This window comes from Lampetra planeri, chromosome 32 (genome assembly GCF_965212315.1).
Source record: "Lampetra planeri chromosome 32, kcLamPlan1.2.h2, whole genome shotgun sequence".
Lineage (NCBI taxonomy): Eukaryota > Metazoa > Chordata > Hyperoartia > Petromyzontiformes > Petromyzontidae > Lampetra > Lampetra planeri.
In genome coordinates, this window is record NC_136138.1 from 3,655,624 (window position 1) to 3,670,059 (window position 14,436).

At 59.7% G+C, this 14,436-nt stretch overlaps 1 protein-coding gene across 2 annotated transcripts in view; it reads right to left on the bottom strand.

The window, feature by feature from the left end:
• CELSR2 (cadherin EGF LAG seven-pass G-type receptor 2) overlaps window positions 1–14,436 on the bottom strand; it is a 126,388-nt gene that overhangs the window by 10,159 nt on the left and 101,793 nt on the right. For both annotated transcript variants that reach the window (XM_078609477.1, XM_078609478.1), the window contains exons 13-27: window positions 14,155–14,362; window positions 13,605–13,746; window positions 10,831–10,951; window positions 9,098–9,281; window positions 8,250–8,351; window positions 6,488–6,582; window positions 6,025–6,234; window positions 5,224–5,407; window positions 4,355–4,501; window positions 3,915–4,212; window positions 3,479–3,646; window positions 2,467–2,593; window positions 1,561–1,761; window positions 933–1,107; window positions 105–217 (exon numbers count right to left, since the gene is read on the bottom strand). In XM_078609477.1, the coding sequence (XP_078465603.1) occupies window positions 105–217; window positions 933–1,107; window positions 1,561–1,761; window positions 2,467–2,593; window positions 3,479–3,646; window positions 3,915–4,212; window positions 4,355–4,501; window positions 5,224–5,407; window positions 6,025–6,234; window positions 6,488–6,582; window positions 8,250–8,351; window positions 9,098–9,281; window positions 10,831–10,951; window positions 13,605–13,746; window positions 14,155–14,362 (2,475 nt within the window). The remainder of the gene's footprint in view (window positions 1–104; window positions 218–932; window positions 1,108–1,560; window positions 1,762–2,466; window positions 2,594–3,478; window positions 3,647–3,914; window positions 4,213–4,354; window positions 4,502–5,223; window positions 5,408–6,024; window positions 6,235–6,487; window positions 6,583–8,249; window positions 8,352–9,097; window positions 9,282–10,830; window positions 10,952–13,604; window positions 13,747–14,154; window positions 14,363–14,436) is intronic.

A 14,436-nucleotide genomic window follows, 5' to 3' on the forward strand; every position in this document is an offset into this window, starting at 1 on the left:
AGGCTGGCGACGATGGCGATGACGACGAAGGTGAGGGTGAGGCTGGCGACGATGGCGATGACGACGAAGGTGAGGGTGAGGGTGAGGCTGATGGTGAGTGGTACCAGCGCGACGAAGCAGACGGGCCCAGCGAAGCTCCAGATGAGGGTGTCGTGCACGGACAGCCAGCAGAAGTCGGGGTTCCCGTAGCCCTCGGGGTCCAGGCCCACAGCCAGGCCTGGGGCCCGCAGGGAGAGGAACGGGACAGAGGGGGAGGGAGAAAACACGGGGAGACGGGGGGACACGTGCAGAGGGAGGGATACAGGGAGATGGGGAGAGGATGAGGGACGGGGAGAGAGCGGGAGAGGAAACATGGAGACGGGTTGCATGGAGAGAGGGAAGGACAGAACACGGAGAAATATAAGTAAGATAGGGGGAGGGGGAGGGAGCGGAGGGCCACAGGGGGAGAGGGAAGCAGGGAGAGGGGGGACACGGGGAGAGGGAGGGAGGGAGAGGGGGGACATGGGGAGAGGGAAGCAGGGAGAGGGGGGACACGGGGAGAGGGAGGGAGGGAGAGGGGGGACATGGGGAGAGGGAAGCAGGGAGAGGGGGGACACGGGGAGAGGGAGGGAGGGAGAGGGGGGACACGGAGAGAGGGAGGGAGAGGGGGGACACGGGCAGAGAGGGAGGGAGAGAGAGGGAGGGAGGGAGGGAGGGAGGGAGGGAGGGAGGGAGAAGGGGGACACGGAGGGAGGGAGAGGGGGGGACACGAAGAGAGGGAGGGAGACACAGAGGGAGGGAGAGGGGGGATATGGGGAGAGGGAGGGAGAGGGAGGGAGGGAGAGGACACGACGCGGTTAGAGGAGTGCGGTGCATGGGTAGACACAGCCGCCCGCGTGCGTGCGAGACGGCGGCAGCGAACGAAGCGAGGCGGTGGTGGCGGCGAGCGGTACCGGTGATGACGGCGGGGACGCCCCAGCCCGTGGAGTAGTAGAAGCGCATGTGGCCGTGGTTGATGTTGCGCATCTCGGTGAGCATGCGGTAGACGTGCAGGCCCTCGACAAACATCCACGCAAACGTGCACATGAAGAAGTAGTGCAGCAGGATGGCGATCACCGTGCACGCAAACTGCACGCGCGCGCGGACACACGGGGGCACGGACACACGAGAGTTACGGGGGAGGGGGGGGGGGCGAGGGGGGCGAGGGGGGCCACAGCACACAAGCACAAAGCTACACGCACGTACGTACTGTACATGCATACATTTACACGTGCATCTACCCTCATAATTCTACACTCACAAATCTACACTCACACATTTATCCTCATATACTCAAAATACAAAGAATCCCCCCCTCCCGCCTATCCCTAAGTAATTTAAGTCACACCTGTGACTTCTAACTGAATGACAGAACCCAAAGTAATTGGCCATCTTTATTCAAATCACATGACACACAGTGAACTGCCCGTTAGTTTCGCGTGGACCCCACGCCCCCCTCTAACTCCGTGCCCTCTCGACCCTCGGCCCCCGAACCTCACACCCTACGACCCCCCCCCGCGCTCTCCGTCCCCCGGGGCCGACCTGGTTCTCGGTCTGGTTGATGCCGATGAGGAAGATGAGCTCGGAGAAGAAGATGGCGACGATGAGGTTCTTGTGGATGGTGCAGCGGTTGGAGCGGAGCGAGCGCAGGCAGAGCAGCACGAGGAAGGCGACGAGCAGGAAGAGCAGCGACACGCTCACCGCCGCGTACGTCACCACCGTCAGCATCCACTCGTTCTCCAGCTGCGTCCACGGCGGGTGCACGGTGGCGGGGAGGGGAGAGACGGGGTGGAGCTCGGGGTTAGGCGTGTGATTTGTATGCACTATCGTTTGTTGTTGTTGTTGTTTGGTGGAGGTTGTGTGTGTGTGTGTGCACGATGCAGGTAATTCAGTACGTGGTGCGGTGTGAAAACATCGCCACTGGGGAGACAAAGGCGGTCGGGCGTGACGCTGGCCACCCACTCCCTCGTGTGCCGTGCCGACCTTCATAGGTGCTGCTCGCTAACAGCACTTGCCCCTACAGTCTGTCAAGGCTACACGGGGGGATCTTTGCCTTTGATGCAGATGGTGCTTGTGCAGTGGTTGCGTGCGTGTCTGTCGTTGGTGATTGCGCAGAGTGGAAAAATTGTGGTCCGGGCTGTGGTTGTGTGAAGTTGTGGATGCGTAGTGGCCGTGTGTAACCGCGGTTGCCTATAGTTGCGGTTGCGTTTGTGCAGAGGAGGTTCGTGATTGCGTTTGCGGTAGAGACTGTGGTTGTGCACGATGGACGCTACTGTATTTGTTGCGATTGCGGCTGTGTGAAGATTACGGTTGACACTGTGGTTGCGGTTGTGGTCGACCGTAGCGCTTAAACGTTGTGCTCGCCGGTGCAGGAGTGCGCGGTGAAGGTTGTTGTTCTTGCGCGTGGTTGTGGTTGTGATACGTGGCTGGGGTTGTGGCGTGACCAACCTCTCTGTTGGACATGTCCATGAGCAGGGCGTAGCTGGACATGTGGTTGCAGCGGCAGGTGATGTGGGTGCTGTTCCTGCTGTGCAGCTCGCAGCCCCGCGCCGACCACCCGCCCTCGCCGCTCACCCTGCACCACACAGACAAAGGCCTCCCGCTGTAGCCTCAACAGACTGCTGGGGCAAGTGCTGTCAGCGAACACGTACCAAGGCTGGCACGGCACGCACGACGAGCGGGTGGGGGCGGCAAAGCCTCGCTCCCTGCCTCCTTTGTCGATGCCGATGAATACGCGCCGCACCGGGTACTCGTTTAAGGCTGAGTTGACCGACGAGAGGCCCGCGAACACGTACGGCAAGACACACCGATCAGTGTGCATGCGTGTGTGCACGTGTGCGAGTGCGTACATGCACGTGTGAGCGTGTGCCTCGAAGTGCACAAGCGCCGTGGTGACGTCACCGCCGTTTCGTGATGAACGGCGGCTGTTGTTTTGAGTGTGTGTCTGTGAGGGGAGCGGTAGCGTAGCGTCTAAGACACCTCTCTACGAACCCGGCGACCCGAGTTTAATTCCTGCTCATGGGCAACACAGGTGACGATTATGTGAACCGGTTCCGGGGAGAGGGAAGGGCGGTGGTGCTGGCCACCCAGCCCCTCGTGTGCCATGCCGACATTCAGAGGTGCTCGCTAACAGCACTTGCCCCAACAGTCTGTTGCAGGCTATACAGGGGATCTTTGTGTCGCTGCGAATACATATGAGAGATGGAGTAATTCCAGAACAGGCAGATGGGCTCGCTGCAGTTGTGCTTGTGTGTGCGTGTACATGTACCCGTGTGTCTGCACGTGGGTGTGTGCGTGTACGTACGGGATGGAGTGGTTCCAGAACACACAGATGGGCTTGCTGCGGTTGTGCTTGTGTGTGCGTGTACATGTACCCGTGTGTCTGTACGTGGGTATGCGTGTGTGCGTGTACATGTACCCGTGTGTCTGCACGTGGGTGTGCGTGTGTACGTGTACGTACGGGATGGAGTGGTTCCAGAACACACAGATGGGCTTGCTGCGGTTGTGCGTCTCCTGCAGTCGGAACTCGAGCAGCACCGGCGGCTCGAGCGAGTGGCGGCTCAGCTCCGTCTCGCTGAACACCGTCACGCTCAGCACCGGCGCGTTGATCACCGGTCGCTTGGGCAGCCTGCGCCGGGGGGAGTGGGGAGGGGGGGGCGACGCCGCGAGGTTACGCTCGCCCGCACACCGAGGGATCGCCCAGCCATCGCCCCCGCACCCGATCGTGCCCCGTCGTCCCATGGACACCGAATTGTCCGCCGTCTTCCCATTACGTCAAGCCGTCGTCCGCTCCTGTCCCAGCCACGTAGTCGCCCGCTACCGTCCCATCAACACCGAGTCGCCCGCAACCCACCGCCCCCCCCCCCCCATCACGCGTGTGCCGTCTCTCCGCTCACCGCAAGCTGCGCCGGTCCGAGTCGTAGTGCTGAGGCAGCAGTTCCCCCAGCGAGCGGAAGACGAGCGTGGCGAGCACGGCGTGCGGCGCATCTTCCTGCTGGTGCCGGCGCCGGCGCGCCACCTCTGCCGGCGACGCGGCCGCCGCGGCGCCGCCTGCGCCGTCGGCGGCGGGAGCCCCGGGTGGAGCCGTCGCGTCGACCTCGTCATCCGGGCCGGGCGTCGGGGAGGGCCGTGGCGCCGCGCCCGCCGTCTTGCGGTTGGCGCCGCCCCCGCGCTGCGAGCCGAGCCGCTCCGAGGCTGCGCGAGCAACGACAGGCGGTCAACGCTCATGCGACTAACGCACGCGCGTCTAACGCACGTCTCGAACACGCCCGCGTGATTATTGTGTTTGCACGCGTGCCGGTTTGTCCGCGAGCGCGCACGTGCGTGCGTTGCGTACGTTTGACGGGCGGGAGGAAGATGGACTCGGGGACCAGGGCGCGTGTCTGCGTGTCCCAGGGCGTGTGTCCGCGGAAGAACGCCGCGTGGTAGCGCGGGAACTTGTCGCCCGTGAAGTTGTGCTTGTCCACCCGTTCCACGCTCAGCACTGCCAGGGGGGCAACAGGGCGACCGCCAATGAGGAAAGCAAGGCCGCCGCATGGCGGTGGGGAGGCATGGGGACGGTGTGGGGGTGGGGGGGCGGGGCAGGGAGGGGCAGCATCAGGTGGCCACGTGGGTCGGCGGACGGGGTTCTGCAGAAAGTGAAATCGTAACGGGCGAGGCGACTGGGATTTGACAGCGATGTCCTCATCAGTAGTGCTTCCTCGGGCAGATGGGCGCACGGAGCCCACGCAGCTTCCCAGCAGAACCGGCGTGGTGGAGCTTGGCACTGGCTCATCAGTGTTTGGCTGCTGTAATTTTCCACATGATAAGCCACTTAATTGAGCTATCATTTGTGGCCAGGTTGCTTCTGAAAAAGAGCTGTATAGCTCAGTGGGTCTTGCCTAGTAAAATAAAAAAGTTCAGTTTTAGTTTATCATGATCATCAGCAATTCGGTCATTCAGTCACCAAGGTCATCATGAACCACACAGTGTAACCGGTATTGGGCAAACAATGTTGAGCCAAAGAATTACCTTCAAATGACTCGATCGGGACCGCACACGGCAACGTCGCCACCCTCTAACGGTGTAAACTCGGCAGGACCCTCATGAGAGAGAGCCCTGAGACTCGGTGAGGCTTTTCTGGGTAAACAAGTGTGGGCCTCCGCGAAGGCTGGAAGGGAGCAGACGACGATGGGGGCGGGGGGGGGGCAGCGGCGATCGGCGTACCGAGGTTGGGCGTGACGATGGCGAAGGGTTTGAGGTAGATGGTCATCATGTTGCGCGCCAGCGCCTGCGCGTACTCCTCGTAGAGGCGCAGCAGGCGCGCCGTGCCGCCCTCCGCCCGCTGCAGCTGCTCCCAGAGCTCGCGGTGCCGTGGCTCCAGCAGTGCACTGCCCGTGTGGACCATGTTCTGGCGGGAAGCACGCGTCATCGGCCAATCAGCTCGCCGGTCAGTCCACCCATCAGCTGGCTCGTCGGTTGGCTGATCACGTGGTCGGTCGGTCGGTTGTTTAGGCGGCAAACCAGTTTGCCGGTCAGCCAGGTAATTAGTCAGCTGGTCGAATGGTCAGTCAGTTGGGTCAGACAGGACATTTTCAGGCGGGCAGTCTGTTGGTCAGCCAGTCAATTGGTTAGCCGGCTATCCAGTTAGCTGGGTCAGCTAGTCAGTCGCTTGGTCAAATAGTCTGACTTGTGGCAATCGGTAAATTTGTCAGCCTGTCGGTCAGCTAAATAGATCGGTGGTTAGCCAGTTGAGAAGTTAGCCATTCAGCACACTAGTTGACCATCCAATGAGTTATCGAGCCAACAAGTTGGTCAGTTATCGAGTCATGAGAGAAAGTGAGTGGCTCATCTGCTCAGTTAGCTAACAAGTCAGCTAGCTCGTCATGTATCCAGTCAGTCAACCAGCCAGTTACCTGGCAATGTGCGGTTTGTGAGACATCGTCACGAGGGGTGAATAGGCCATGCCGACCCAGGGCAGACATTGGCAGGGTCACCCAGGGTCACCTGGTGGCACCTCCCCCTCACCTCAGTGAAGAGCGTGTCCTGCGTGGCGGAGAGGTTGAAGCCATTCTGGTCGCTCTCGAAGGTGAGGACGCGCGCCGCCAGCTGGTACGCGACTCGCACGTCGCTGCCGAAGGGGCGCGCCGTGTGGCGCGTGGCGTTGTGCAGCTGGTGCGCGAGCCGGCGCGACAGCTCGGGGATCATGCGCGTCTCGTTCCGCTCCAGTCGCTCCAGCTACGTGCACGCACACGCACGCGGGGACACGCGTGAAATCGACCAGCGGTGGCATGAGGTTGACCCACTCACCCACTCAAGGGAAACAGAGGAAGGAATCGAGAGAGGGGATCCCGTGAGCTCAGTCGAAGAGCAGAGTGAAACTCTGCAGTCGTTTGGGAATCATTTACGGGACTCCACCCACAGTGTCTGGGAGCAGAGCAACGAGGTCAGGGTCAGGTCGAGGTCAGGGTCGCGCTCCCCGCTCACTCACCGTCTCCTTGAGGGCGGTGTAGGTGACGGACGTGCAGTTGTAGAGGTTCGGCGGCAGCCAGCCCTTGTCGTCGTCGCAGTGTCGCACCGCCGTGCCTGCGGAACATGCGCAGCCCGTCAACGACCCGCGGGGGTTCAGGGGTCACAGGGACAGAGGTCACGGGGGCATAGGTCGCGGGGAACAAGGTGGGAGGGTCACGGGTCGCCGGGCAAGGTGCTACGGGCAAGAGTTGAAAGGTCACACGAGCAAGGGTCGCGAGGTGAGGCGGCCCGTCGGAGGGCGTGAGCGGGGCTTGGGTTGGAGTTGCATTGTCGCCGCGCTGGGGTCATGAGATATCAGAGGAATTGCTTTAACACAACCGTCATGAATTAAATGGTGAAAGCGGCGTCATCAACTCCTTCCGCGAGGTGTGGGGTACGATTTGCAATGCTGTGGGGAATTAACCATTCGTGTTTTCACGTGGACAGTGTTCACAGCGGCTTCACTAAATCAGCCGAATCGAGATGATGACAACGATCCATGCAGCGAGAGCCTGTTACGTTCGGGGGTTTGGAAGACGAGACGGCACTGGCTTCTAGGTTTAAGCAAAGGACATAAAACCCTGACCGTGACCCAAACTCTCACCTCTGCCCTGCCCCTGCCTCTAGCCTCGACCCAGGCTGTAGCCACAGAGATGAGGACACGGAGACACAAGGACATGAGGACACGGAGACACAGTGACATGAGGACATGGGGATGTCGGGACTTAAGCACACACATACACGGGGACACAGAGACGTGGGGACACAGAGACACGGATGAGCGTCGTGAGGAGGAGGAGACACTCACCTATCGGCCTCTTGTCTGACAGCAGAGGCAGCAAGAAAAACGGGGGGGGGGGGAGGTTACAACGGGGGAGGGTGCGATGCTGGGGCACTGGCTGCGGAAGGGAGGTGTGGGCACGGTGTCCCCCTCCGTCTGTGTGTAGGAGTAGAGGGGAGGCTCGGGTGTCACCTGTGTTGACCTCTATTGTGGATGATATTGGTCGCGAAAGCCTACGTGTTAAACAGGCTCAGGTGTGTGGGTCCGCGAGTGTGGATCTCCGCATGTGAGCGAGTGTGGACGTGTGTGTGGGGAGCGGTCGTGTAGTGGCTAGCGCACTGCGCTACGAACCCAGCTACCCGAGCTCCAATTCCTGTTTACAGTCAACAGTAGTGACAATTATCTGAACCTGTCTTGGGTCACCCCAAGGACGACTCAGCCTAAAAAATGTGTAGCTGGTGCGATATGTAAACATCGCCACGAGGGAGACAAAGGTGGCCTGGTGTGGTGTTGGCCAACCACCCCTTCGTGTGCCGTGCCGGCCTGCATAAGTGCTCGCTAAAAGAGCTTGCCCCAACATTCTGTTCAGGCTATAGGGGGGGGGTCTTTGTACAGTGTGTCTGCGCATGCATGAATTCATGTGTGTGTCTGTGGGGAGCAGTGGCGCCCTGATTAGCACACTGCACTACAAACAGGTGACCCAAGTTCAAGTCCTACTGACAGCCAACATCGGTTACAAATATTAGAACCGATCTTGGGCCTCTGCTAGGTTGTGTGTAAAACATCGTCACTCGGGAGACAAAGGCGGTCAGGCGTGGTCGCTAACCACACCACCCTTTCGTTGTGCGCCGTGTTGGTCGTTATAGCGTGCCTCGCTAACAGCACTTGCCCCGCCCCCCCCACAGCCTTGCAAAGGCTATAGGGGGGACCTTTGCCTGTGTTTGTGTGAGAGTGAGGTTACCGAAGGAGTCCTTGGGGCAGGGCACGGCCGCCGGGAGCCCGAACTTGGTGCGTGGCCACCAGATGTCCGCAGCCATGGCCCTTGGGCACCCATCGTAGTAAACTACACGGGGAGGTGGGGGGCGGGGGGGGGGCGGCAGGGAGAAGTGGGGGGGGGGGGGAAGTGGTCAATTGGTTTATATCAGCCAAGGCCCCAATTGAGCTAAAAAGCTCTGTTACAATGGTGGCCCAAAGAGCACTGCTAATACACATCCAGAACGATGCACGGACGAAATCTCGTGAGCGATCCGATATAACACTGAGGACGGGCCCGTGGGCACAGGTGCGTGAAAACAGCTGCGTGTGCATGTGTAGGTACGCGCATATGGCTGGCTACAGCTGTGTGTGACGGAGTGCGCACGTGTCAGCATATGCACGTGTGTCATGTGTGCGTAAATGCAGTGGGTATGTACGTGCGTGCATGTGTGTTAGTGTATGTAAGTGTTTGTATGAGCACATTCCTTAATAGCGCGGGTGTACGCATTCGTGCGTGCAAAATTCTCTCAGCCTTTATCCAGACCACCGGCTCCAAAGAACTGAGTGTGTGCCCATTTTATTGGAGGCATACGGCAGCAGCATTTGCCGACTGCGCTGCAGCGATGAGTCCTAATGAGGACGAACCCGGTCGACTGCTACGGCTTCGTCTTTGTTTCGCAGCAGCTGCTGCCAGCCGTTCTCGGGACGACCACCCGGCAACACGTTCAGTTCTGCTAAACGAGTGGTCTAGATAAGGCCGAGCGAGGGCTCTTGTCTTCCCGGTCCGCTCTCATGATTCTGCTGCGATGATGCCGACGGTTTGTGCGTGCGTACCCTCGCATCCGGACGCGGCGACCTCCGCGAAGGGGTTGTCGCAAAGGTCGCACTGCTGCCCGACGACCCCTGGCTTGCACGGGCACTGCCCCGTCTCCCCGTCGCACGTGCGCGACAGCGCCCCCGTCACGTAGCACTTGCACGGGAAGCAGCTCTCGCTGCCGTTGGGGCGGTAGTGGTTTGCCTGCCGGGAGATCGAGCGATTTAGATTGAATTGGCGGTGGCGAGGAGACGTTGTTTCCCTCTCGCCCGTTACGCAGCAGGCCGTGGGTTCGAGCCTGAACCCTGACAATGCCTGTTGTATATTTGTTCTCTCCCCGTGGCTGTCACGTGGATTTTTCTCCAGGTCCTCCACATTTAGAAACGTGTATTTAGTTTATTGGCTGCTTCTATAAAGTCCCACGTATGGTGATATACACCTCTGAAAAAGGGATTTTTCCTGGTAAATAAATATTTTAGTTCAGCTTAGATGAAACATTTAGTCGTGAGCTGTTTTACAAGAATGACCCACGGGGGAAGTTACAGCAGAAAAGAAATCAGCGAACACGTTGGAGGAACACTACATTCAAGTCACGCACCACTCAAGCAACACTGGCAGCAGGTAACGCAGAAATACAGCGGTAACTCGCGCGCGGTTAATAATCCACGCGCGAAAAAGGGGAGATCTTAAATGAAGGAAGGAATTTAAAAGGCAGCCAGGTAGGCAGGGGGAGCTGGGGGGAGAGGTGGTAGCAGTGCCAGTACCCGCCCAGATTGGTAGCACCTACAGGCGGATCTGGAAACTTCCCAGGGTGGGGGAGGGGGTTGTGAAATTCCAAGCTGGTTACACAGGGCTCAGCACGAATAGTAAAACATACCACTCATTGCATGCTCTCTGGTGAATATCAACAACATAGCAATTTTTTGGGGGACTCTAGGGCAGCGGGCAATAGCCCTTCCCCGCCCTTGTGGATGTTAAAGAGCCAGTGACATCTTTCGCCGGCATCACGGTACAAATTTGCCACATTTTTAAATGACAACGCAATTTACTCAATGTTTATTATTCACGTGAACATAACTACACTACCACTCTGAAAAAAACCCACGCTTCAGCTCAACCGTTATCGTCTCATTTACAATGGTATAATTGCTGTAAAGCACCTTGGGATAAGGCGCTGCATAAAGAGATGGAATATCGCTTCTGCAAAGGTGTACGAATTGGGAATACACATGGCAAGCCTATTCTATTCTCGCGCGTGATAGCAGCAGTATGTTCGGGAGCTCGATGCCAATGTCGAGATCTGCTCGCCAAGACGAGAGGGCTTCGGTTATAGAGTTTGTGTAGTTTTGCTATTCCTCCTCGACTACAGTGGTTTACCACGTGGTCCATAGTTTCTGTTGCATGGCCATAATCGGACCACTGTGGCTTTGTCTTGAATTTTTCATTCGTGAAGGAGATGTGGTGAAGCATCGGCCTGGTGATGATGTTCTGGTGCGGTTGATGGTTCCACCACCAGCGTCTTCGAGGAGGACAAACCTCAAAGCCAGGAGGAGGTGCGATGTGTGGGCCTCGAATGAGGAGGTGTTTATTCTAACGTCGCAATCGCCGCCCCCTGCCGAGAAAGAACTGCGGGCGATGCTTGCGAAGCACGGCGACGGTGGCCGTGCTTCTCAAACGACCGCGCTGCCGCAGGAATTGGCAGCGCCAGTACCCAGCGTGCTCGCGACTGCGCCCGCGCGTCACCGCCGCTCACCATGCAGCTGCACTGCCCCGTGCTCTTGTTGCAGTCCGAGTCGAAGCCGCGACTCGAGTCGCAGTTGCACGGCCCGCAGATTTTATTTCCCCACCAGCCCTTGGGGCACGGCTGGTCGGCCCTGGGGGAGCAGCAGCGGAGGGGTGTGGAGGGGGGGGTGGACACACGGCCCGAGTCACGGCGATCCCGCGGCACAGCCACCGCCAGATAGTCGCAGACGCATGGACACACGGACGCAAGGACGGGCGCACAACAGCAACAACAACGGCCGCGGTGACGTTATCATGACGTGGGCAAGCGCCACAGATGTACACATGCAGAGCGGGATGCATGCACATACGCGTGTACGGGGCCCGTGCGCGCGCAGAAACGGACGCGCGAGGAATGTGACACCACCCGGCCACTTCGCCGCGATACGTGGAGGTCACTCTCCGTGCCGGGTTCACCCCCGCACCGTCTCGTCCCAGCGATATTTTAATCATCAACTCAAAGCACTTGGTGTTGGCGCCATGGTTCTTACAGCGCAGGAATCTGACAAAGGAAGGCGCTGCTGTGTTTCACAGACACAGTGTGCAGCGCAGGCAGAGGATGGAGCGAGCGAGCACCCCCACAATGTACACAACAAACACGACATACACTCCCGGACTCCTCACACACACACACCACTCGTATGCACGATAAACAAAGATCCCTCGTGCAGCCATTACAGACTGTTGGGGCAAGTGCTGTTGGCGAGCACCCATTAAGGCCTGCACAGCACACGTGGGGCGGGGTGTTTAGCACCACGCCCGGCTGCCCTTCTCTCCCCAGTGCTGATGTTTGCACACTGCACCAGGTCCAAACCGAAGGCCGAGTCTATCTCGGGGAGACGCAGAACCGGTCCAAACATTTGTTGCCGATGGTGGCTGCGAGCGGGAATTGAACTCGGGTCGTCGGGTTCGTAGCGCAGTGCAATAACTACTGCAATATTACTCTCCACACACATGTACATGTGGTCGCATGCACACACAGCGAGGGAGTCGCTGACGTGCCATCTGCTGCAGTGCGAAGAACGATCCGGAGCCTGAGAGCAGGTAAAGCGCCGGGCAGGGCTGACCTCCCAAGCGAACTGCCGGGGGAGGGTGGCGATTGTCTGCATGACATCATCACAACTACCTGCTTCTTCAAAAGGGGGACCCCCACCAGGGCATCCTTTAAATCCTGCAGAACCCGTCCTGTCATCCGCCGCTTGTAACAACTGATTGATATTAGCTACTGGAGCATCTCCCTCCTCAATGCGCCAGGAACACGCGCACACACAAAGACAAACACCCCCCATATAGCCTGTATAGACTGTCATGGCAAGTGCTATTCATGAGCACCTATGAAGTATGACACACGAGGGGGTGAGTGGCCAACAATGTGCTTAACCACTGCACCATTCATCTAAAGCTGAGTCGACCTAGGGGAAGCCCAGAACCAGTTACGATTTGTTGTTTGCAGGAATCGAACTCGGGTCACCAGGTTCGTATCGCATTGCACTTACCGCTACAAAACCGCTCCAGACACGCGCACGCACGCACGCGTGAAAACACACGAACACTCCCACCGCACTCTCAGGCGCTCGCTCACACAGACACAAGCGCCGGGTGGCGAGCGAGTAATAAACGGGCGCGTAACGAGCGAAGGGGGCGGGCGGGCAAGGGAGCGAGGGAGCGAGCGTGCCGTGGGGCCGGCGAGCCGTGACCGTGCCAGCGTGGTGTGGCCCTCTCCCGGCCACGCTCGGCCGCCCCCCGCACGCACGCATTGTCCTCCGCCGCAACGGCCGCCGCCCAGCGAGACGGCATTCCTCGCGGCGAGCCGGGCTGCGCGAGCCGAAGGAGAGGAGCCGTGCGCGCGGGGGGGGGGGGGGCGCGCGACCTTTCTGTGCTGATTCACGCTCAATTTGCGTGTAATCCCGCTGCCAACGAAGCAACGCGCGCGCGGTCCGCTCGCAGCACCTCGTGCTTCCGCACGGAGGCCGACGAATCTCGCTTCGAGTGCGCGGGGAGGGAGGGAGGGGTGGCGACCGCAAGCCAAAAAGAGCAGCGGCGGAGACCCCCCGCAGCGCCCGCGAGCCGCGGAGCACGCCGCGCTCCCGCTGGTGGAGGTGCGACGCGGGGTGGCGTCCCCGAGTTTGCCGACGGCAGCAGCCAAGTGACAAAGATTCGTCTCCCGTTTGGCGGTGCCGGACGAGCAGGGTTGTGGGTAACGGGAGACAGCGGCGCGTAGCCGCGCGTGCGGCGCAGGAACGGACGCACGCCACGTGTGCCCACGCAGACACAAGATGGGCACGGAACCCGCACATGCTTACAGTTATGCACACAGCCTGTAGCCCACACACACACACACAGTCTGTACCCACACACACACACACAGTCTGTACCCACACACACAGCCTGGACGCAGCACCCACATGCACACAAACACACAGCCTATACCCACACAAACACCCTGTGCCCTGCACACACACACACCCTTAACCCACAAAGACAAAGATCCCCCGTATAGCCTTAATAGACTATTAAGGCAAGTGCTGTTAGGGAGCCACTATGAAGGCTGGCATGGCACACGGGGGAGGGTAGCCAGCACCACACCCAGATGCCTGTCTCCCCAGGGACTCATTTGTGGCCAAGTTCACATGGGGAGGACCACTGCCCCACCGCTCCCCACACTCACACACGCCTCTACTCAGCGACCCTCTCACTCACCTGTACTGCGCTCGGTGACTCACACCTGAACCCTCGCTCGCTCACCTGGACTCGCAGTACTGCCCGAAGAAGCCATCCCCGCACTCGCAGGTGTAGCCGTGTGACGAGCTGGGCTTGCGCCGACAGCTCGACTGGTTCTCACACGGGTTGAGGCTGCACGCGTCCGTGCACGACTGCCCGTAGTAGCCTGCGCACGCGGCACGGGGCGAAGAGGGTGCGAGTGTGAGCGTGCAGCACGGGGCGGGGGCGACGAGCGCGTGTGCGTGCAAGTGTTGGTGTGTGTCTTCTTGGTTCTTTCGGTAAAGTCACGTAAAAGGGAAATAATAAAATAATAAAAATAAACATAATAAAATACAATTCTCACGACGTTTCGCCAACAACGCAAGCAGCCGTCCTCAGGTGAAGAACAGGTCTTAGAGTCGCGGCATCTCTTCAGAAAGGTGTGTGTGTTGGTGTGCGCGTGTGTAGATATTGGCGAGGCGTGCGCGTGCAGCGTTGGACCGAGCATGTTCATTGTTTCGCGAGCGAGCGGTTACGAGCGCACGATGTCGACCGAACGACCGGGCGAGTGACCGGGTGGGTGGCTGTTGCTCACCCGGCTCGCACACGCAGGAGAAGCTGTCCCAGTCGTCGTTGCAGTAGCTGTTGGGGGGGCAGGGGCTCGAGTCGCAGGGGTCGGGCAGCGAGCAGCCGCTCTCCACCCTCACCCGGCGCACGGCCGAGGTGGCGCCCACCGCCGCCCCCTGCGGCTCCGCCAGGCTCGGCAGCACCGTGCCGAACAGCGTGTCGCCCATGCGCACACCCTGCGGGCGGGAGGGTGGGGGGCACACGGCACCCGCGCTCACCCTCAACCCTTTAACCCTTCACCCCTAACCCA